Source organism: Enoplosus armatus, chromosome 13 (genome assembly GCF_043641665.1).
Source record: "Enoplosus armatus isolate fEnoArm2 chromosome 13, fEnoArm2.hap1, whole genome shotgun sequence".
In the NCBI taxonomy this organism is placed as follows: Eukaryota; Metazoa; Chordata; class Actinopteri; order Centrarchiformes; family Enoplosidae; genus Enoplosus; species Enoplosus armatus.
This window is the reverse complement of record NC_092192.1, coordinates 4899669-4924746: the sequence shown is the minus strand read 5'-3', so window position 1 is coordinate 4924746 and position 25078 is coordinate 4899669. Positions and strand designations below refer to the sequence as shown.

At 40.2% G+C, this 25078-nt stretch overlaps 1 protein-coding gene across 1 annotated transcript in view; it reads left to right on the top strand.

The window, feature by feature from the left end:
- Positions 1-25078, top strand: part of cadm1a (cell adhesion molecule 1a) — a 328104-nt gene that overhangs the window by 216366 nt on the left and 86660 nt on the right. The window contains exon 2 of the mRNA XM_070917428.1: positions 11735-11752. Within this exon, the coding sequence (XP_070773529.1) occupies positions 11735-11752 (18 nt within the window). The remainder of the gene's footprint in view (positions 1-11734; positions 11753-25078) is intronic.

The following is a 25078-nucleotide window of genomic DNA, read 5'->3' as shown; positions in this document are numbered from 1 at the left end:
GCTAAAAATATGCTCAAATTGGTTCATAATTTATTTAGACTGTGACGGCCCACATTTCCCAGAGCATTCCTAAATGTGTGCTGGTTTTGTCCCCTTATGAGTGCCTACCATGGCTCTTTTCTACTGGGAATGCACCACAGACTCATTCTTGTTCAGCATTTTTTTTCCAGATTGCGAGGGTTGGTACTGCACATTTATAGTGGCTCTTCTGGGGGCATCTTGGCAGGTCAGTGGTCTAAGATATATGCTATGTGTTTGTGACGTCCCAAGTTTGGTTCAGCCTGCGGACTTTTGTTGCATGTCATCCACCTTTCTCTCTCCGTGGTTCTTGTTGCTCTCTACTAGGAACCTGTCCAAAACATGCACCTTTCTTTTGCATTGAAAATGAAGAACCAAAACATGATTCATCACTTTTTTATGAATACATAAAAATATAATTTGCTGTAACGATTTCAGACCTTGGGCATACAGTGTTGCTGAAACCTAGTTGGGGTCCCAAAGTTTGCTCTGGCAAAAGGAGGAGGTCTGGATGTTGCCTCAGCTGAACTTGTTAAAGTGGTTGGCTTTTTTCGGTGTGGCTTAGCAGTGCTCCCTCCCCCTGTAGTCTAGGGAATTGCTGCCACCTTCAAGTGCAGCAAATCCTCAGACGTAAGTGTGTTAAGCCCCGTGTGCTTTGCCGAGGGTGGAAATGAAGACAGGCTACCCTATGAAGAATGATGGCTCCTTCAAGAGGCAGCTGTCCTATTTTAAGCAGACGACACTCGCCACAATGTGCTGTCTTACTCTGCCTTTCCCTCCTTCTGTTTTCTTTTGTTCCTCTTGCTCCTTCCCTCTATCTCCATCTCTGGCACGGCGAGGAAGGACCTTTGAGATTGGGGTAAATAAAAGTCACAGGATGTGAGCAGAGCCTCAAAGTCTGTGAGAAGATTATGTGTAGTCCCCCTCAAACATCTTCAAGGATGGAAATGTTATTGATGCATGTTAAGTCCTCTGGGGGTTTCACTCAAAGGACATTTGGGGCCTTTCATCCCTGACATGAAGGTGGAGGGAAACATTATTGAGGCTCCGCAACATGACAGAGGTTTCTCCTTTCAGTGGGAGGCTTGAAAGGGAAGAGTCGTCTTTCTCCACCCTTTGAGAGAGAAGCCTCATAATTGGCTGAAATAGCTGCTCTTTTCTTCATGCCTACTTCTTGAGGTAATTGGTATTTATGAAGTATTTATGGTCCATCTTTGCCGGTGTCAGCTCCACACAGAGCAGAATATATTTTTTTTGGACAGGAGAGGAGCTTTTTTCCAACTTTCCCTTTCCCTGGAAGAAAAGTGCCCCTTTTTGTTTTGCCCATTTTACATATTCATAAATTCAGCAGAGTCTTGCAATTTTGCACTTATGTAACAGCCTGAGCACGACCAAGGGGCTGTCGTCATGGTACAATTTTGACCCAGGCTGTCGTCCCATCTGTGATGATGACTTGAGGGATGTAGACACCATTTCTGCTATAAAGACATTTTTATCACGCAATTAAACCATATACAATAAAAATGAACTGACTTTTGCTCGTGGATCGGTCCAGCAAGGATTCCCCAGGCCAAACCGTGGTTGCCGCCCTTGTCTGTGGAGTTAGCAGTGAGGCTTTTCTGTGTATGTGTGTGGCTGTAAGGATGGCAATGTCAGCCAGTTGGACATTTTGTTACCAGGAAATTTATGGTCGACAGTGGATGAATCTTCATGGCTTCGGTGAACCCTTGACATTTTTCTCTTGTGCCACTCTGTGACTGACGTTCTTAGTTTTAAGTGAAATGTACTGACGACTGTTGCGTTGATTGCCATGGAATTTGGCAATTTTTGCATTTATTTCACAGTAATCCTCTTAGATGTGACTTACTCTCCCACAATAAAATCCTCCACGTGTCATACCAATGAAAAATGCATCATTAACGTGGAGGGTTTCATAAGTTAGTGCTTACGTTTTTGGTAAGCTGGACAGTATGACAAAGACAATGCACGCAATGCAAAATGAGAGTATCCCATCTTTGTCAGGGAGTGGTGGGAACAAAATTGTGTGTACTTTGTGAGCTGTGTGTTTCTCTTTGTTCTGGTGCCCATACAGTTCAGGCTTATCTCCCTGCTTTCCTTCCTTTTTTATTATTCTGTTTATCCTACTGTACAGCTATATCCACATTCTGAGTGACTGAGCTAATTGTTCCTGCTCATGCATTCTCTGCAGATTCAATTATACGCCACTCTGGGCATCCTGAAAAAAAATGAGGGTGGGAAAAGAGGGATGTGCGCTGAAAGTGTGGGAGAGTGAAAAATTAAAAGGTAAAAAGCGAAAAGGGGCTTGAGAAGGTCGTCGATAAGAGAGGGGAAAGTTGTGAGAGAGAAAAAAAGGGGGATGAGAGCTGAGTAGTAGAAGCAGGAAGGATAAATTAGAGAGGGGAGTAAGAGCAGTCCCTTGAGTCATATATTTATGTAAGGGGAAAATCAGCTCACTGGAGTGTACACTGTAATGGCACCCCTCTGTATAATGATTGGCGCTGACCTCCCAAATAAGAGGATTAGTTTGTGCCTGAGCTGGCCAGAAATAATGGACCTCACCTTAGCTTAGCTGCAGTTTGACACAGCAGAAAATAGGTAGGGAAATAAGAATACCTCAGCAGCAGGAGGCTTGCCTGAACCTCATTCATCTGCATCACCATTGTGTCAAATTGGACATGCATTCCTGCATAACTGCCAGGTTCATGAACAGATGGCATAAACGTACTGGACCCATGTGGACTCGTAAAATACTGTAGTAGACATCATGGAAATAAGGTGCTGCCGACTGTAACATGTTGCCGTAATTTATTTCTTTTCCCCTTTAACAAGCAGTGCATTGAGTTACTGTTTCTGTTATTTACATGCTAGGCTGTCTACAGGAAATGAGCGCTTGTTATTGTAGCTTTCGGTCAGGCAGTGACAGGGCAAGTCTTCTGCTTGGAAGAATATTGTGGCTCGGCAGTGAATGTTGTGGCTAATGTCTTACTGCAGGGCACGCTCTCCTTTTGTGTGCTCTGAACCAGCAGGATTAAAGCATCCATCTTGCTCTCCCGCTTCCCCTAATGGTATTAGGAAAAGGGTGGATAGGTTTCAGTATTCCGTTAAGGAATATCTGATATGGGGACTGGCTGATTCAATTAAGTAAAAAGCAAGGTGGGAGGGAATGAGTACTGGTGTAATAGCCTCTGAGCTGCATAGCTCAAAGTGGGGCATTTTAATCTGGAAAACTCCCGCATTACCCCCCCACCCTCCACCTACAAAAAACATATATTATACACTCATTACCAAAGGACTGTAAAGGGTCAGTGTGCAATTTCTGCCTCAGTGCAGAAGTTAGTGTTGTGAATACCAACAACTCAAAATAGACACACGACATCCCGCCTTTCACGCAATGCATGCAGGGATAGACTCCGGCCCCTTGTGATCTAGAAGAGGATAAGCAGGTATAGATAATGGACAGATGCATGGACACCAGATCTGAATGTTAGTCTTTACAGTACAAAAACACAATGTAAAATACAATAATATATTTCAGCTAATATATATATTTACCATTAATTGAGATGTTTCTTAGATAAAAAGAAAATCTGTTTTATTTTGCATGGACAAGGCAACATCAGAATCATCCAAGTAGAATTGAAAACCACCAAAATAGTTTTCAAAATGCAGATATTTTGAATTAAAATATATTAATGAAACCAACAGACAACAGATATACGAACTTTATCCACAACCGGAAGATTTTATTTAGCGTTCAGCAGGACAAATGAAACTGTGTGTACTGAACGTTGTTGTGTATGGACAGAACATGTGTTAGTTCATTTTATAACTCTACACATAAAAACACCGTTCAATTCAATTCAATTTTCAATTCAGTTTTATTTATATAGCGCCAAATCACATCAAAAGTCATCTCATGACACTTTACAAATAGAGCAGGTCTCGACCGACTCTATATAATGTTATTACAGAGACCCAAACAGTTCCCACCATGAGCAAGTATCAAACCACTCAATGCCTACACTTGATGGCATTTCATATAAAACGTTACTGTCGCATTCATTTTGACAAGTCTTATCTTGTGTTTCCCCTCTTCACCAAAATGGAACGTGAAACTGCAACTTGTTGGCTGGATATCGAGACAATGCCTCAAAACTGTCTCAACTAATAGCCTGCCTCATGGTGGCATATGGGGAAATATGTAACGCCGTGAACATATTTTTCAGTGTGTTTTTTCACATTCACAGTTTGCAGGGTGTGAACAAGCTACATGTGAAGTGGAAACAGCCATTACTGCTTCCTGATATTGTAAGTCTACAAAATAATAGAGTGAGCAAAAACAATTTTTTTTCACAGAGTGGAAACTGACAGTAGCATTTATGAACTCCACACTCCTCTGTTGCGTGAAAAACAATGTTATGTTTGCGGCCACTTTGTCACACCCTGTCTAAACACATAGATGTGAGCAGTTTAACACCAGAAATTGGCTTTTTTTTCCTCCCCAACCTACAGGTATTAGTGATCTCGACCAAAAACCAAAACTCCTGACCTTTCCAGTTTAACATTCAAAACTGCTAAGATTACAATTGCTCTTTCCCACCTATGAGGTTACGTGTTGTACAGGCATGACCAGTTGCCGTTGTGCTGAATGATGAGTTAAACTTACGAGACTTAAATCAGATGGATAGTACTTTGACCAAAAGAGAGAGTTTACCTAACATCTTCAGCACTGTTACACTCGAATGCCTCCAAATGGATTTCTAATGCATCACGCTTAAGACTTTCGTAGTGGGTAGGGGGCAGAAAACCCAAATCAGTTTCTTGACTTCTTCCACTTCATACAGTTGAGTGGTCAGGTTATCTCACTGCTGTTTGGTGTCTTCATGCCACCAAGTCCCAATGCTGTCTGGAGCCATTGGGTTTCCATTACCACAAATCCATTTCACTCATTTAAAATTAATGGCTGTGGACCTTCCCTGACCCCAGAGATAAGCTTGGCCAAGTCTATTTCTTTAGAACACCTTGAGGATTACGTTTTCATCTCCTTATCAATCTATCATTGAGTAGATGTAGCTGGGGCATGGTAATTTTTGTGTGGTCTCTGGATTTTTCTTCAGAATTATTTTTAACATTTCACATTAGAAGAAGGTGTTCTGCAGAGTTCAGCTTAAATACTGTCGCTTTAAATGTATTGCAAGTAGCAATGACCAGAAAAAATAAGAATACCTTGCAGTGTAATACCCGTGCACATCCCCTACATACTTAACCTTAGTTAACCTCACTCAATGTGCTTATTCTTTGTGGATATTACTACTTTAGTTGTTTGTTGGCTTAACTCCTTGGTATGTTTATAGGCTGTATTTCCAAGCGAAAAATAAGGCACACCTCAAAATATTATACAATCCAATACAACACAAACTACAGCTAAAGGTGACCATAGAGTTTAATCAAAATCTTTCTAAAACAAAACAAATACAATTTTCACGAAGAACGTACATGTCTTACTATGACGTACAAGGACTTTTATTATTTGGCTCAGTTTATGTATAATGCTACAATATTAGGTACAGCACCACAGAAAAACATTCATTCTTATAGTATGGCACGTCTCAATGCATCTTAATAGCACATTAGAAACTGATTCCTTACAATAGCTAATGCAAACGTCAAATCAATCAGCTTTTGCATTTCTTATCTCATATTTGGTGTAATTCAGTAATTTTCTAGTGATGGTGTTCAAGGATAAGGCGAGTGCTATTTTATATTTTTCTTTTTGTCAAGCAATTCCTTTAAAACACCAACAGCATGTTAGTCTCACAATACTTTCTAACTTCCCTACAGTCTGTGGTCTCAACTATTTGTTGACAATAAGAAAAATATAGACTAGCACCAGCCTTATCCTTTAAATTGAATTCTAGGTAGCTAACATAGCTGGAGGACACAATGGAGAGCTACAGTTTCTCAACCATGTTATAATTATATCAAATTACTCTCAGTGTGAATAACCTGTGCTATATTATTTTCCCTTTCATGGCAGCTGGATGGAAGTTTAGACAATAGAGGCTCTCATGAAGTGAATCTTATCTACATTTGAGCACCAGCATTTGTCCTACATTTTCAGTGCAAGTGTACACAATCTACCAGATGGTACTGTAAACACACACTCCAGAATGCAAAATTTCACTCATAAAAGGGCCCTCGATGCATAATGTTACACTGTTATAAGCCGAGCTGTATTACTTTTACTCATTTCTCTGGCTGCTCTTATCCGCCATGAAAATGCAGGCCTATCTGTCATGAGATGCACAAGGCAGTGTATTCAGCCACCACCCATGACTTGGTGAATGGTGAGAAGGGGTGAGGATTGGGGGTGTTGGGGACATTACCCTGGGCTCCTTTTTTTTCCCTTCACCCAGAGGACACAGCCACTGGTGGTGGAGGGAGGGAGGGAGGTTTCTCAGCCTTATCAGCAGGACAGCACCCAGCGCTCTAATCGCTGGGTCCCAGAGACAGCCGGAGGTAAAGGGAGAGTGGATGGGTGAGCAACATCCAAGGAGGGAAAAAAAGGAGGAAGGAGAGAAGGAAAAAAAAAAAAAGGCAATGTTTATACCGCTTAGGTTACATCAAATGACAGCTGCTTTACAGTTCAGTGCATAACTGAGCAGAAATCCTTTTGGTGAGAAGAGACAAGTGCAGATTCTGTCCCACGGCGCATTGTTGGTGATGAAATATAGAGACTTTGCAGTTGCATCACAAGTCTCTTAGCAACAACAGCAGGTTCCATCTTGAAATCATCCTTCAGAAGAGGCCTCATGCTAAAAGACCTGAAAAGATAGTGGTGGTCTGAGTCTTCAAATGAATGTTAGTGAACTTAGTCTTACCTTGCACCTGGTTATCTGTACAGCACTGTGCTTGGGGTCAACTACTGCCATGATGTGGCTTGGCCTGTAGAAAGGGTAGCTAACGTAAAGTTGTGTGTGTTGATCTGCACTAGTCAAAGTCACAGTCAGAGCATGTGACTTCTAACTTCTAATGTACTTTTCTAACTATTCATGCAGGCTGGTGGAGATTAAAAAGCTTTCAACTTACATTAATCTTAACACTTTTAATCACAGTCCTACAACAGCGGAGGAGGACACAAATGAGAAGATATTTTCTCTAGTTTACCTTTTAAAATTGTGAAGCATTACAATTAAAGCAGCTCGATTCCCTGCTGGCAGCATATTTTGTCAACTCTCCGTGAATTTGTAACACAATGAGGAAGTGCTACAGGCAGTAAATAATAGATTAATATTTTATCAAAAAGCTTTGAAGCCGCCAGAATCCAGGTATGGTTGTAACCCCAGAGCTCGGTGTGATAGAGCACATGGTGTTCCATTCTCCACGCTTGATTTACTGCTGTGACTGGTTTAAAAGAAAGACAATAGGATTGGTGCTATTGATAATTAGTTTTTAATGTGCCACACTCATCATGTCCAATTTCATGCCCCTTAGGCAGCTGATCACAGATTTAATCAACGCATTATTGCTTGCTATACTTAAACTGACTGGAGGGAGGGCTTGTCTGTGTGTGTGTGTGTGTGTGTGTGTGCTGGTAGGAGTGTGAAGGGGACAGAGTGTTAGAGTGTGTTTGTGTGATCGAGGAGCGAGCGAGAGAGGTTGTCAGCATGTGCATCCATCCCCAGCAACGTCCTTCTTTGATAGACATTGAATATGTGTTCCAGGCCATTAACCAAGAGCCACGTTTGAAGATGACGTGCTTGGGAGCGTGTGGTCGTGCCGTGCTGAAGGAAGCCATCGTTGTTATTGTGTTTCCAGCGAGGAGGAGAGTGTCCAGGCCTCCCTCACCTGATGAATACAGATGAAAGAAGGGCTGTTATGTCTGTTTTTTAGACCACTTTCATAACACCTGGGACTTTTCTTTTGTCACTGTGTGAGGCCGGCTCATAAAAACGTGTTTTTGGTTGCTGCAGACTGTTCAGACAAATGCTCAGTGTTCCAGTGGTGGGACCGAATAAAACATTGTTTTAAATTCATAGGTGTTAAAGGTCCTGTTATCTAGAAGCCTATCAATATATTCTTTAGATGCATTAGTAGTGTTTATTATGTAATAAAAGATCTCTTCTTTATAGTTTGTTTTTCTTTTTTCTGGGAATAAATGGAATAGATTTCAGTCAGTTGCTTGGACTGTTTATTCGTCTGTCTGGACTTCCAAAACAAAACACCTTAAAAACTACTGTCATGTCATTTGGTGTGAATGTTCAGGATTGGTGTGTTAACTTGTATGTAATGCCCTAACCTCGCAGGACATCAAAATGTTTCTAGAACTAAGACTTACACACAGTTAATTTGGTACTTCAATCATCAAAAATATATTATTCAGAAGACTCGAATCGATATAAAATATAGCTTCTGCAGAAAAACTATATATATTTATTTAATAGTAAGAAAGGTCTTACTCTTAGAGCACTGTCCTTTACTGTTTCCTTTTATTTATGGTTACATTTGTTGTCTCTTTTATAGTATAATATGGCAATATCTGTAACTACAGATAATTGATTTAAGCCTAAAATAAGTCTAGTTTTGTACAACTTGGGTCATATTTTTGTATTTTCTCTCTGTATGTATGTATGTATGTATGTATCATCATTATAACAAAATCTGACAGGACATGAAACAAGACCAGTTAGATCGCCAGTTAGACAGGTTGTAAACAAGCTTAATTAGAGTTCAGCCTAATCTACTTTATTTAGAGGTAAAACCCAAAGTGAGTGCGCCACAAAATGTTTTTTCTACTCGGAATGAAAGACACAAAAATCTGACCCAAGTAATAAAAAAATCAAATTATCCTTTTAATTTCATTTATGCGTAAATATATTTAAATATGTGTAAAAATGTGATATTCATTTTATGCCCACTTACATCTTTCTTTTGTATTTTGCTTTTGAACAGAAGAAAATTGCATCTTTCTTTGTATAATTTGTGCCGATAATGATATTTTTTAACTCTAATCATTGACTTCTTTGTGCTCGACCGCTGCTGGTTTTGTGACTGATAAGAACTTCACAAGTCGGTCTTGACCACTATTCACTACAAAGAGACTATAATATGTTGTCAGGCTAGAGAGCGAGTATAGAGGAAGAAGAAGAGGCAGAAGATAAGACAACTGGAGCCAGAAAGAGTAGTGTCTGTGTTTATCTTGAACTACTTAGCTCCCTGGCTGTGAGTCAGATGTAGAGAGAGACATTGGGAGGTAGTGGAGGCCTTCATTAAATGCAGCTCAGGCCCCGGTGAAACCCTGGTTAATGTCCCTATCATCTCTGGAGTGGTCCAGCGTCTAGCTCTCTGTCCAAATGACTCATGTTTAATGCATCTCTGCAGTCCTTGTCATTTAACCTCAACTCTGGAGGTTGTAGGTCGGGGTGGGATAGCAAAGGCTCCCACAAGACCCATAAGGGGCCAAAGCGACCATGCAGTTATTCTTCACCCGCTCTCCATTTACTTAACATGGGGAGAGCTGCTCCATGTCTCGCCTATTGCTGTGTAATCTCCCTAAAGCAAAAAAAAAAAACCTAACCCCATCACACCGCACAAACCTGAGTTCGAGGGTGGTCTGGGTTGACTGTGTGGCTCTCTGAAGTACTTTGTTACTCCGCTTCCCGTGTGCTACGGCTGAATGCTTAAACAGGGAACAACTGATTCTCTGCTGGGAGACTTTATGACTTAGTAGGTTACTCTTTAGGCGAGCACTCCAGTTTGTAGCTTTGGTAAAAGTTCTTTCACGTGAGATTAAAGGCTGTCAAACTCCATCAACCTTAATGTTTGGCTGAAACAGCCAGAGATTGTGTTCAAATTGCAATGAATTTGAATTTGTCATGCCCATTAGAAACTGACAATGAATGCAGTAGCTTGGAACTGAATGTAATTTCTGTTTACGACATGGTCGGACAACACATTGTGGAGAGAAGCATACTGAGGCCTTTAAGCTTCCATGTCCAGGGATTTAGGAAAAGCAAATGAGTAACGATTCAACAAGATACATCTTTACCACAAATGGGGCCGTGTAACAGGATGTAAAAGAGCTTAAATTGTACTCTTTGTTTCACTTGATCTTCACGCTGCATTTTCCTCCGATTTTCCCTGCTTACATGCAAAGACTGCCTCCCTCTCACTCCTCTTCTCCCTCACTTACACACACCCACTCAATCTCTGCCTCTCTTTCTTGCTCTGGATAATGGTAATTAGAATATCACCATGATTGAAATTTGGCAAAAGTTGAAGAGGAAATAGGTTTTCTAATCAAAAGCTGCCTCGTAGCTGGAATCCTGATGCTTACTTGGCTGAAAAATGTTCTTCAGCGATGGGGGCCTAAATGGATGCCAAATAGTATACTGACGGCCAACGCTGCTCTTTCCCTGCAATGTCGTATATTATACAGATGTCCCAGTTGAGCTCGTTTTAGCAAGTTTTCACCTATTTCTTTAATAATGTGTCATTTTTTGATGGTATACATTCAGATATGGTATTATTTTGTAGCAGACTCAGAGCAACAGTTGTATATGATGTGTATGGTGCCACACACACACACACACACACACACGAAAATTGACTATTGAACTATTGAATAAATAGATTAAATATCTGCACAAAATATAATGTTTTCATTACATTTCAGAATGATTATCATTCAGTAAACAAAACAATACTGATCGAAGTCGGTTACAATTACACGCCTGACATTGTGGGAAACACGGTTATTCACTTTCTTGCACAGCGTCAGATGAGAAGGTTGATACCGCTCTCATGTCTGTCTGTTAAATATGGAGCTACATTCAGCAGCCTGTTAGCTCAACTTAGCATAAAGACTTGAAGCAAAAGGAAATGGCTGGCTTGGCTCTGTCCAAGGGTAAAATGAAACCCACCTACGAGCATCTCCAAAGCTCACTACTTCATTTGTATATCTAGTTTGTTGATAAGTAGTGGCTGTATTATTGTACTGTGTGTGCGCGACTGTTTCTTGGCTGGAAGCGGTGACTTCCTGGTGTCTCTGCTGGTTGCCTGGCAACCTCACGCTGCTTCCTATGGTTTAATTTCTGTGTTGATGCAGTACACACATTTATTAACCTGAGCTGACACTGTTTCTTTCTGCCAAACTATGCATGAAAGGCAATAGCAATATCATCATTATGGTGTGCTACAAATAAGAGTTTTGGTGTATCACTGTCTAAATGCTGTTTGTGAAAAATAATATTTCAGAGGATATTTGTAATTCTGCAGACGTGTGGCATGAAATTGGCCAAATACAGATGAACGATATTAGCACAAGATATCATCTTCTCAGTTCTTCCAATCCACAACATTTTGGTGTTAACCTAAAAAGAAAAATGATGCGGATCAAAGCCTATTTGTAGCCAAATTAATTTGCCTTTGGAGTTAAAACCTTACACTTAAACTTCAACTACTGCCTGTTTCTCAAATTAGCTGTGGCCTTTTTATGATTTTCTTTTTGAAGAGGGGAACAGCATGAATAACTTTGCATTTTTACCTGGCTTCTCCTGTACTTTACAAGCATGCACCTCTATGCTCTGGCAAATGGGGGTAATTCACTTTTAAATGGGGCTTTGAATGCTAACCTCCCTTTCTGTTTTTTTCCCCCCTCCCTTCTACCCTCATCTATCCTTCTCCTCCAACACAGGAGCTGCACAGGAGCCAGGTAAGGCTTTTCCCACATGTCTTTTCCTTCTCCTCACCGCATCCTCTCACCATATTCCAGCTTCTCTCTTGTTTCAAGACATGCTTCCTCTCAGCATCTAGTGTTTGCGTATTGGGTACCAGACCAATCTGCAATCTTTCACCATTTCAGTTTCTCTCATTATCTCTCACATTTAAATTTCTATTTGCCTCTCTCTTGCTTTCTCCAAAGTCCATTTCTTCCGAATGTCACGCTGCTGTCATCACTGCTGACTGATAACATCTGCAGTTGCTTACCATACACCATATATAGCTGTAGCATCCTATGGTACACTGCAGTTAACCAGATAGTGCTAAGACAGAACTCAACGATCTGAACACCATCAGTTCAAAATGACAAAACTTTGAATTAAACCCTTTGTGAGTGATGATGATGAAGTTTACAGTTTACAGGATTTCTGGATGTCTCTGTTTGCACAACACACACACACACACACACACACTGTGTACAGGTTCTTACCTCTGACTGTATCTATGTAGCAGACGTGTTGCTACTGATAAAGCTATTTCTTTAAACCAATTATATTAATTAATTAATTAATGATTAGTGTGTATCTTTCACTGCTTTGGTATTGCTTTTCATTGCTGCATCATTTTAATTAGCTATTAAGTGCTTAACATTTCACAGGTTTCATTCTTGAGATATGAACATTGCCCTTCAAATCAAGGTTTGAATGTCTGTAATAAACCTCTCGTTTATTTAGAACATACCAAGCTGAACTATTATTGAAGTCATTCTCAGTAGAGAAACAAGGGCATGTTTTGGACGTTAACAAGCAATGGACCATCCATTCTAAGAGATGTTATATAATGGTGTTGAATGAGCGTGTCCACCTGTTTGATCTGTCTTTCTTCCGTAGCCGGTGTTAGCAGCTAATGATCATTCACAAACAATGGCCAGTTTCAAAACTAATCTGTTCCTCTGAGTTTCTCTTTTTAACAGAAATACTGCTTTCATTCAGCCCTGCTGTCAATTAAACTCAAAACTTACTGCATTTGTTTCAAATGAAGTGCCCGCCGGGATTATGCACTTTGAAACATCTGTGCAGGAAGTGTTGAGTATCAGTACCAGTACCTTAACTATGATCAAAACTACTTGCAAAGTGGAAGCTACGGAAAGCGAGTGAGTGAGAACATTATCTGTATCTGTTAAAAAGAGAAACTCGGGGCGACTCTGTAATGATGGAATTAGCGCTGTGAAAATATTAATTATACTTAATTTATCAGGCGACAGGTAAACATGAAGGAATAAAAAAATAATAATGCATAAACATTTAAATGTAAAACATTATTTGCCTGGTCAGAATGTGCTTCCATAGAACAAAATTGTATGCTGTAAATCAAGTCATGTTGCCTCTCTAGCTGCCTTCACTCCCCCTCTCCCCTGCCTCTCCTCTACCAAGCCTTTTAATCCAATTAGCAGTGCCTGCGACAGTTATTTATATGTACATGAATTAGAATTGAACAGTAAGAGATCCTCCCTTGGGGCTGATTGGACGGAGCCCAGTCCTTCACAGGCCCGTTCTCGGTCACAAACCTGTGCTGCTGCCACCGAGCAGTGGTGGTCGCGGCAGCTGACAGAGCACCAACATGACTGCCAACGACAATCATCATCATCATCGTCTGACAAAATCAGTGCACGCTTTTTATCCCCAGCATTGAAAAACTTTATATTGTTTCATCTCCTCCGCGTTATCTTTTATGAAAGTGTCAAGACTAAAGAAAAATTTGACTCGTTCAAATTGGGACACTCTAATCAGCTGTCTCCTTAGCCTTCAGGTTCATCTTGGATCTGTGTTTCTGTTGCATTCTATTGCGTTGGACTGAAATAGTAGATGTGCCAAATGAGTGTGTAAGCTGCCAAAATATTGCTCTCTTACCCTTTTGAACTGTTTGCCAGTGATTGCAGTGCTTCAGAGGGTTTGAAAACGTCATGTCGCAATATTGGCAGCCGAAGCGTTTAAAGGTTTTAATTACAATATGTTTGAAATGTATTTTTAGACATTTCTCAAAAGCTAGATTCGTAATTGATGCCCTTTTTAGTCCAGTCACGCAAACGCTAATGTTTAAAGTTGTTAGTCTGCAAAGCCACTTGCAAAATTATACACTTAAAGGTAATAATGAGGCAATTAAAGAACTTGGTAAAAGTTCCCGACGGCATCTTTTTGATTAAATAAATAGAAATCAAGCCGAGGATTGCATTAGCTTTTGATTAATCTTCATTTATTCTCACTTTGGAATAAGAGCCCACCTTGTTTGCCAAGTATACAATAAATAAAACTGAAATAATAAGTAATAAAAACAATTTCAAACTATTTAAAAACAGTCAGTGAGCCCTCGTACCTGAGGAAGCATCCACATTCGTTAAATCTCCCTACTCATTTGTTCTGATTTTTCCTTTAAAGTATTGCCGGTTTGGGGTCCACAAACTGATCCTAGGTGCCGTTTTAGACGTTCAGTTTGTGGTGTGGCCCGACATTATGCGCTGAGGTTGATCAGAGAGATAATTGTGAGACCATCTACAAGCAATGGAGATAAACGAAATGGATGAAAACAAGACTCAAGTGCAAGAGTGTTATAATAACATTCATTAACAGAGAAACAGCAGGAAATGTACCCACCTTAAACCATCTGGCCAGAGTAGTACTATATTACTATCATTATTATTAGTAGTAGTAGTAGTAGTAGAAGTATCAACTAAGGATTAAAGAAACTCAATAGAAATAGGTTATTTACTAACTCCACTGGAGAAAACCAATGCTAAAAATGGACCATTTTTTTAAAAGAACGGAGAGCAAAATGTTTCTTGTGTCAAAGGTCACAGTGCTTCCTTAGCTGACCTGCCACTACAGACAAGACTTCTCCTCTCCCGCGTGGGTGCGTGTGTTTGTTCTGTATGCCAATCAATAGAATGGAGGACGAGAGGATGGAGGTGGGCTGAGGGACGCAGCAGTTAAACACAAGGAGTCTTATCCATGTGTGCACAGAGAGAGGTTCTTTAAACACACACAAAGACATGCATTTATGTGTGTGCACTCACACACACACACACACGCACAGAGTACAGCTCAGATTAATGACTAAATCAATCACACGTATACAATGTTTGCTTGTCATCCTGTGTGCTTTTCTTTTATAACACAGGTTCAATTTCCCAAGCTACTGAAGCTCTATCAGCGTTTCCTCAGAATATGTATTCAGCAAGGTCATCTCTCACTGCACCAAGAACATTTCCCAGCCACAGGATGTGTCTTTGCCATTGCAATGTCAATAGTCCCCAGTCCAATGCATTGCAATCTACATTTGTCAATACATGAGCTGCTCAGAGCCACACTGAGCTGAGGATGCAGCTCATTCATCAAATACACCTTGTTTTGACTCCTGTTGACTCATAGATATATTCAGGTAATAACTACATGGATTTTGAATCGTATTTAAGCTCTCAAGGAGTGGAATAGATAAATAAATAATAATTATTATAAGTTTTATAAGATAAAACTGGTCAAGGTCAAAAGTTATTAGTAACTGGCAACTGTTTGCCAAAGAATGTATCATTCAAAACTTCCAACTATAGATGCTACCACCGCCTCTTTATTATGACAGGAGGTCGAGAGTGAAGACAATTAGTACAATCTAGAAGATGAGGAAACTGCTTGCTATAAAAACATTACGATTGAAATTAGACTTTACAGGGAGCCGAGAGGTCGGACTCGCTGCTCTTGTCTGTAGTCCGCAGCTCAGTAAAAGAGCTTTCATGTGGGCAGCTCCATCTGCTCGGGATGAGCCACAGAGTTGGAGGACATTATGAGGGTGCAAAAGGGCATATGCAATCATTTTAATGTATATTTTTATTTATTTGTTGATAAATGTTGACGTTATTTTATATTTTTGTTATTGTCAACATAATCCCATAAAAAGACCAAAATCAACAATATGGATGTCCGTCTCTGAATACTTTCCATCTTCCCAACCCTGTTTGTGGTACCTGTGGTACTTATATCCCTCAGCCCACTGGGGTTTCATTTAAAAAAATAGATTAAGTCATTTCCTAAAACAGCTGGGCGCAAGTTCCTCTTGTTTAAAGTTCCTCAAACGGGAGTAAGTAGTGCATTAATTGAGCACAATTTCCAGCGTTGGATTAACCCAAATTTGGTGCTCTAGTGATTATTCACTAAAAGTGGATGGTGAAATTAGGATTAACTCTAAATAAAATGAAGTGCAGATATTCATGGTAATGAAGGTACACTGTGTCAATGGAGGTCTTCAGGCTTTGGTTACACAGACAACACTTACAGACAGTTAGGTCATTGTTGGTTTGGTCTGTTGATAATATGGGAAAGATGATTCCAGGTAACAGGATCAAACCTATAGCATAGCTGCTAAAACAAGTAACCACTGACAGATAATGTCTAAAAGAATAAATCAATCAAGGACATTAAATACAGTGCGGCTTAAGATGCTTACCCCTTCTTATTGCATCACCGCCAGTGTTTTAGCCCCCCCCCCCCCCGTCTCCTGCTTTACAGGCAGATTTGCCACTCTTTGACAGGGCTCGTCGTGATGTGATCGGGTGTACTGAGAGTGTAATAAAATCTAAATGGTTGAACTTTGACCACAGACACGTCTCGATGATTACGGAGAATGGCACAGCTGTTTCAACGCCTTTCTTTTCTAATTAATCTGCAGACAAGACATAATGATAGTGCCCGTTGAAGGTAATTATCTTTGACATTTCGAGATAAATAAACTTTTGTTTTGCTGCTCGCTATCACCACCACTAGTGACTTCACTTCAGTTTAGCCATATGTGGAACGTGAAGAGTAATTCGACGGTCATGACCTCATCACTGATACCAGAGAGAATGTGGACACAAGCTGCTGAAAACAGCCTTACAATATAATCCATTGACATCCATACTAATGGAGTAATATTATTAGTAGTATATAGACATGGTAACTAAGCAGTGTTGTCTTAAAGTATAATTAGTATCAGTATAATGTAAAAGTGTACAGAGTTTTCCTTGAGGCCATCACAAGCTATTCTTGTGTCAATGTGTCAATGCAAGAGGAAGATGATTAATTGTGCTTAAATTAAATCAGGTTATAGGGGTTTATAATCACATTTTGGATAATTTAACTTCAGGCTGATATTTACAGTATGGGGTGGTATTAAATATTCATTCTTTGGTTAGCAAACGTAATAACGTGTAATTCCTCAACAGTGTTATTTTATGATGATTAAATTATTTGTCTTAATTAAATCATCATAAAATAATAAATGACTGCGTGCAGCCCTCACTTTATAGTTTAGTCAAGTCTATGTAGGTATCCAGCATTACACGGCAGCCAATCACAGTGCAGCGGGTGCACTGCAGAGCTCCATGAGTGAGTCCTGAGACCTTTATTTTCCTCACCAGCAGTGCTGTGAGAATCCTATTTTGAATCAAGAAACTTGGAAACTTAATTTTAGAAAGTACTTGAAAAAAGTTGACATGCATTAGAAGCAGACTGAGATGTTTACACTACACTGGCAGATTTTTGTCACTTGTTTTAAGAAAATAAGACTTTAAGGACTCAATTACAGTGAAACTTTACTTACTGTTATAGTCATTTTCTGCACCTAACTCCAAAGATCACAATGAGGGATCTGTTACCCGTGATATCACTGAGAAATCAGCAAAATACTCCAAATAGTAAATGATTTAAGGACAATCCTACAGTTGATATTCTTATTTCGCACCCTGGTCATTATATTGATGAATTATTTGAGGAAGCAGCACACGAATCAAGAAAGAAAAGGAAGAAGTGTTGTTATGTGTGTGTGTGTGTGTGTGTGTGTGTGAGATTGCTGCAGCAGAATGGTATCATTATGGCCACCGTTGAGGAAGCTTCTCAAGCACAGTGTTTCACGAGCTATTTGTTTCATATTGGAGGAAGTGGAACTAGAGCAAAGAAACCCTCAAGAGAAACACAAGTTTAAGTGAATGTAGTGTACATAGAAAAGAGTAGCAAACAAAAATTGTAGTGATGGAATATTGACTGTTTCTCACAGCTGCCTGCCATGAACGAGGGACCGAATCAGAAAACCCAGCGGACTTCATAACAATGTGTCTGCCTTCTGCTGCATGTTATCACACCAGCATTTACGAAACGCCAGATTCTCAGAGCTACTGAATCAATTTTGTTAAGAATGAACATTGAATAAATGTATTATAATACACGTAATTCTTTGCAAAGAATCATCGCAGATTCATGGCTTTTTAGCCTCTTTTAGCTCACTATTTTCTGACTTTCTGAATTCTGAGTTGCTCTGATAGACCCAGTTGGTCGATTTTGATGGCACTGTTCCAGACCTCTGGTCTTATTGTAAATTCATAAGTGAACCCCCGGCCCAGAGCCTCTTCTGTTGGCTGGAGTTTATCCACTCGTTGAAAACCACAGCTCTCTTGATTTGCATATAGAAAGTGTTGCGGTAGCTGATGCCACAGATGAAGTTCTAAAACCTCTGTGACACCAAGTTTAGTCAACAGGCATAACAGTGTCTAAATGGATGTTCTTGAGAATAAATGTTTGCAGACCAGCAACACGCCCACTGACATTTTTCACTCCATCATTAACGTCGTCTGCAGCGATTGCCAAATGTCATATTTCATTGTTCTTTTTTTGTAGTATGTATGTCAAACAACTGCTCAACAGTACTTACACTTCTCTTTGTGACAGTATGTGCCATTTTCATGTGCTCCCTTACTAACACAATGAGTGTTTAATCCAGAATTACGCTGCATTATTTGGCTGTAACCCATTGCTCGCACTGTATTTTTAAGTGTAGCTGCCAGAACTGAAGCCCTGTAAGCAACACATCACTAATGCTGCTCTTCCGTGTGGTTGGGACGCCTGCACTGAGCCACACCATGAGCAACTGCAATCAGAGCCATGATGCATTCACAGCATTAGTGGTTTTCCCAACAACAGGCTGGTTGTGCTGAAGGCTAGCATCTGTTACCTGCAGCTCTAACCTCTTCACTATGTTTGCTTCTTCCTTTACTATTTCGTCCTATTCTCACTCACTGACAAAAAAAAACACCAAATAATGTGTCATATAATCATGTCATATAGACTAGATACTAGTATTTGAGCGCTTGCTAAGAAAGACCACATCATTTTCTGTACATCCAAAAAGTCTTTCTGTGATTTGTCAGCAAAAAGCTTTTAATTTCTAGCAGCAGCAAGAAAATGTGCAGGAACCAAAATACAGCTGTAGGAGAGTGGGTCAGAAAAGAGAGAGACTGCACTGTGTTACATGAAAAGTACTGTAAGAACAAGAACGTGGGAGTGAAACAAAACTTCAAACCACAGAAACCCGTATGCTACACAGGAGCTCCAAAGCAGAGCAGACTGGGAATGAAAAATGTCTGTGGGCTGTTGACTCGGGCCAGCCTCAAAATCCCTCCTCTCCTCTCATGATATACACTTCATCACTGCTACTCTGTGGCTGTGTCACAAATTGCGGGCAGCCTCCTTCTAAAGTGTAATCCACAGTGGCATTGAGTCTACTTGAAAACAATTTTTGCCCATTGCATTTCTAATATTAGTCAAATTGGCGAAGTCAGTTTGTCGGCCTGCTGTCAGCATCCTTCAGTAGCTCTGAAGACACAGCCGACGTCTGCAGTCTGATGTGAGCTCGAGGTGCAGTCAGGCTACAACAGTGTGCTTCCTCCCCAAATGAGATGGTCTAAACTCACAGAAGTTAACTAATAGTGCATTTGCGCACTCTTCATCATACATTTTGAATTTTATCACCAAGATGGTGCCCGCAAACAGCCAACAAAGTGTTAATACAAATGGTAAGCTCACTGCACCAAGTCAATGGTTATTATAACTATAACATTATAACTTCCATTTATCTGCACTAAACCTATCTCTTGATTCACGACACATTCAAGCTGCTACCAAGCTGAAAAAACAGTTTTAAAATTATGAACAGAAAGATAAATGTGAAAATACAATTAATCACTTTTTAATTTACTTGAATCAACCGACTGAAAAGAAAGAAAAGACATCAAGCTTTCTTTTTTTCAATCCATCTAAATAATTTAACCTGAATGTATGATTTATTTGAAACCTATTAGTCATATTTCTTGCGTCACAAGACTCTAGTGGCTGCTGTTTATTTGATAGCCAGATTTAATTGCTGTGCATTTTTAGTGCGCTTTCTTAGAAAGTCAAGTCAATTTTATTTATATAGCCCAATATCAGAAATCACAATTTGCCTCAAGGGGCTTTATCTGTCCAACATACAACATCCTCTGTTCTCTGACCCTTGATTTGAATGAGGAAAACCACTAAAAAAAAATTTTAACAGGGAAAAAATGGAAGAAACTTCAGGGAGAGCAAACAGAGGAGGGACCCCTCTCCCAGGACAGACAGACAGAAACAAAAACAGCAGAGGGTTAGAGGATTGCAGTCGATATCCAAAAGTTTGCAGTCTGTTAGTTGAATTCTCGTCAGCAGGATGAACATGGACTATAAGTACTAATGTTTACTGGAAGTAAAGTGCTAACAGGTACGAGGCCTGAGGAACGGAAGGATGAAGAAGTAGAGGCTAATTGAAGTTAAAGCAAAAATGGGTTCTCAGCTTCGATTTAAAAGCCTGAACAGAGTCAGATTGTCTGATGTCAGCAGGGAGATATTCCAGAGAAAAGACATCCTTCGTCATCAGTTGTTTGTCACTTGTCGTGGCCCCTGAAGTGTAAACCTGCCTCGCCCAGCGTGTGACAGGAGATGATGGTGAGATATCCCCTGTCTGCTTTCTCATGCTGTTCTGCAGCTGCCTGACTCAACATAATATCCACACGACTTGCTACACATTTAAAATGGTGGAGTCAAGACCCACAGTAATCCTACGAGCTGTTTTCCACCTGCATGCCTTCTTTTTTTGGACTTGACTTCTCTACAGTTACAACATCCTCCAATAAAAGTTGTGTTCAGTTATCCGAGAAGAAAATGCCTCACATGCCACTGTGAAACTATCTTGGACGTTTTAAGACTTTCACACACATTCATGATTTCAGGCACAGCTCATTTAGTTGCCAACTATGATTCCACAAGCCCGATTTTTAATAGCAGAGTTAGGATTCATTTCAGATTTTATACTCAGCCAGAAACATAACTGGCAGTTAAGCTAAATGGTGTTGGTGAAATTCACTGTCTGGCTGAAGAAGTGACAAATTCAATCGAACAGTCAAACTGTGATTTGAAAATCCTGAAGGTAAGAGCAGTCATTTGATTGCGATACTGATGCCCTTCTTCATTAATAATGTGAGACAAACAACAACATCTACAAATAGAACACCTACATAGATAAAACTGGTTGCAACTTAATTAAATCAAACGTGATATAAAAATCTTTTTTGCAGTTTTGCAGAAGTTGCAATAAACCTGAGTTGTCCTTTAAACATGTCATTGTTTTATTCATTAGGCAAAAGCTGACAGAGTATTCAGGAGTTGAAGGCACATTGGTGCTTAAAGGAGACACTAATGAATCTTGATATGATAGAGGACAGAAGGATGCTGCAGTGCCCTCTACCTCCCTCCCCTGTTCTCTAATTCTCTCTCTCTCCTTCGCCGCCCCATTCGACCCCAGTAAAGGCTCTCAGCTTTTGTTTATCTGGCAAGGGATGTAGAAGCATCTCCTCCTCCCCCTTCCCACCGTCCTCCCGCTCTGTCTTTCTTCCCTGAAAGATATTTCCAAATGAGTGAGCCCAGACCACAGCTGCCTCTCTGACGCATTAATCACTTGGCTGCCACCCCCTCCACTCCTACATGCGCATACACACAGTCTCACTCATGGATAACCTGGTTTGACTCACAAGTAAAGGCTTGTACTGCCACCGTGTAATATAAACACATGTCAATGCACACGACTTGAGCAGGTAGATAGAAAACACAGCAGGATGAGACACACACACACACACACACACACACAAAGCATCCGCCCACCACTCAAGTGATCTTGACTCTTTATACTACACCAACTCCCTCTCTCTCCATCCAGCCATGGCTCCCACATGACCCTCCATTTTCCTCATCATTTGCGACACCAGCCAGCAGCCGCGTTTCCATCCATCCCTCCCTCCTACCCCGCCTGCCTCCCTCGCCGCTCCTCTGTTTACTTCTCGATTTCTTTATTTGAATCCCGCACAATACCTCCCCTCTGTCTCCTCTGAGCAAAGAGGGGCATGTAAAGGCGGGAGGAAAGCGAAGTAGAGAGGGGGAAGAGAAGGGAGGAAAGCCTGCTTTAGATGTTAATTTGTAGGAAATCATATGTAAAGTGATGCACCTGGTTTATGTAACTGCCCTGTAGGAGATGAGTGGAGGATGTTACACTTCCTGACAGTGAAACCTCACTTGATGAGGCCAAGTCATCAGTGGGGTTACACTGATGTGGGCTATTGCAGGTTATAGTAACATGATTATTTTATCATATTACTAAGGCTATCCATATTTTCGAATGATATTACCTTTCAGAAGCACTAATGAATACGTACTGTATATATAAAAGTCTGCAGGTCCCCTCACCTCTATGGTGCTTTTTAGCCTGTTTTAGTTCACTGCTTTTGCTTTTTCGGCTTGCAAACTTTGCTCTCAAAAACTTTGTTTCCAGCTGCAACAGGCTGCAGTAAAAAAAAGCTCTTTCGTAAGCTACCTGCCCAGTTCTAAAAGGCAAACAAGGTTAAGTGGCTAGCTATGGCCAGAGATGATAGCTGGCTAACTGTCTGGAGTGGTTCATCAACATGTCAATGATTAACCCCCTAGTCTAATATTTCCTATGAGTGACAATGCCAATGAAATGTAACAATACAAGTATGTTACATTTCATTACAAATATGAAGTTGCACTTAAAGAGGAGCTCATTTCTGTGAAGTGAAATGATCATGACATTTTCCCCCTGCATCAGGAGACTATTGCAAAGCTGCAGTTGTGCCCTCTCGATTTCAAACAGCACGCACTCTTGATGTTAATTGGCTTTTGGTGAGCCAGCGAGCATGTAAATGAATCAGAAAAAAAGCTTAGATTTCATGGAAAATATAACACAATAAATGATGTCAGTTTATTGTAGCTGTAAAAGAGATCACCTTTTATCATCATCATTGTCATCATTGTCACCTACACAAGCCTTGTAATTCAATTGGAATTAGTGATATGAACCTCTAGGGTACTATTTGTTGGGTTTGTTTTGTTGTGTTGCCAGTTTTTCTGTAGTTAACAAAGTACTTCAAATCAGCAGAGCAGTCAGTGTAAAGCTTCCTTCACTACTTCACTACAGGACCTGATGGTCACTCAGTCCATCTAATATTTTAGAACAAGATATCTGAACGACTGCTTACCATTTGCTATGACATCTGGTATGGACATTCATGGTCTCCAGAGGATCGCTCCTTGTGGTTTTGGGGACTCTGACTTTTTGTCCAGTGATACCATCAGGTTAAAACTTCCCCTTGATTGACACAGATCCAGGACAAGGTATCTTGAAAACTACTGGTCAGATTTCAGTGACGTTTTTTGTCATTTTTAATCTCGGTGTATTTGGGGACCCCTGATCTTTTATCTAGTGTCATTATAACAATACAATTTCTACCTTTGAAATCTAATTGGCAGTTTGTTATGACATTTCCTGAGCTAATTCATGTTTTCAAGGCAGTGAACCATAACCTGGTTCTAGATCTCCGAATCACCACCCACATCTCTAATTCAAGTGAGTCTGGAGTTTTTCTCATTGACGGCCGTTTCCCTCGGCTGAAGAAACAATCCCCCAATCAGAGCTTTATTGACAAGATTAAGAACAGGGACATCTTCTTGTGCCAGATCCACAAAAATGGCCACAAAAACTGCGACGAGCCTGGATTAGATTGCCAGTTTACCAGCTTCACAGGTTGTTGTAAGTCAATTTACAGAATTCACAACTCTTAAATCGAGATGTTATCTAAAAAATGTTAACTGCCATCATAGCTTATATGTTGATTGAAAATGACTGTGGCCAGACAGATAGGCCACTCACTACTAATTGGTTATTAAAACAAAACAAAACAACCCCCTCTCATACGGAAATTGGCTACCCGAGGCTGAATTAATTAATGGTAAGGAATGGCATTTCAGTATGATTGCTAGATAAATCCTTTAGATTTTAACATTCCTTATGGTCTTTCCTGCCTCAGGACATTTTTAGACCCCTATTTGCAGTTGTTTGTGCAGCCTCTAGAGGACGCTAGCGATGAACTTTAACACTAGTTTTGATGTCACATTATGAAATCTGTGTTGAATTCCTCTGAACATCCATCTAGTTACATGTTTGCAACAACACATTAAAATAATTTTTTGTAACAGCTGTTGCATATTCATCAATAATTACTCCGTGATTGCATAATTTTCCCAAAGACTCTCATTTACATTATAGTAACACCGGAGTAAACTGACGTACATATTTTTGACTCCAGGCGTCGCAGCTTTCCGTATCTAATGAGATCATTCCCATGAAGCAGCAATGCTTGCAACACATGTTTGTGTAACGTGCAGTATCTGCTTTTAAATAGCTACAAATTCTGGTGGACAAAACTGGATAGAGAAAACCCCAAAACAAACATACAGCATGAAGTGGTTGTTCATAGGACATAACAGAATGTAAATGAATAGAAAATAAATAAATAGGAGAGCTGGCTTTCTTATTTTCATTTTACATTATTATAAACAAACCACAATGTAGCAGCACACGCAGAGCAGTCAAATGCTCTATTGAGATATTTTTTCTTTTATTTACTGGTATTGCTGGAATTTGCTTTGCACTCATTAAGCTCAGCAATGAGATAAAGGCATTTTGTGCAGCATACAGCAGCAGTGGTAGCACAAAAGCCACTTACATGCTCACTGCAAGCATGTAACACCCTATAAAGCTCTTCACACCCCGTTCTTACATAATGTGTCACAAATCCACTGTTCCACCGAGCATCAGTGGGAGAGGTACAGAGTGTGTGTGTGTTTGTGTGGTGGGGGTGGGCTTATTGGCAAAGAGCTGTGGGAACTATTTAGTGTCATTGCTGATGCCTTAATTAATGTTAGCTACAATAACGCAAAGTTATTTTATTTATAGCCACAGTAATGACAGGGCTTTAGGGGTGGCGATGTCGGTTAGTCATTCCACCACTGCGGTCCAGACTGTAGTATCTCAAAAAGTAGGAGCTGGATTGCCATGAAATTTTGTACAAACATGCATGTTTCCCATGGGATGATTTCTA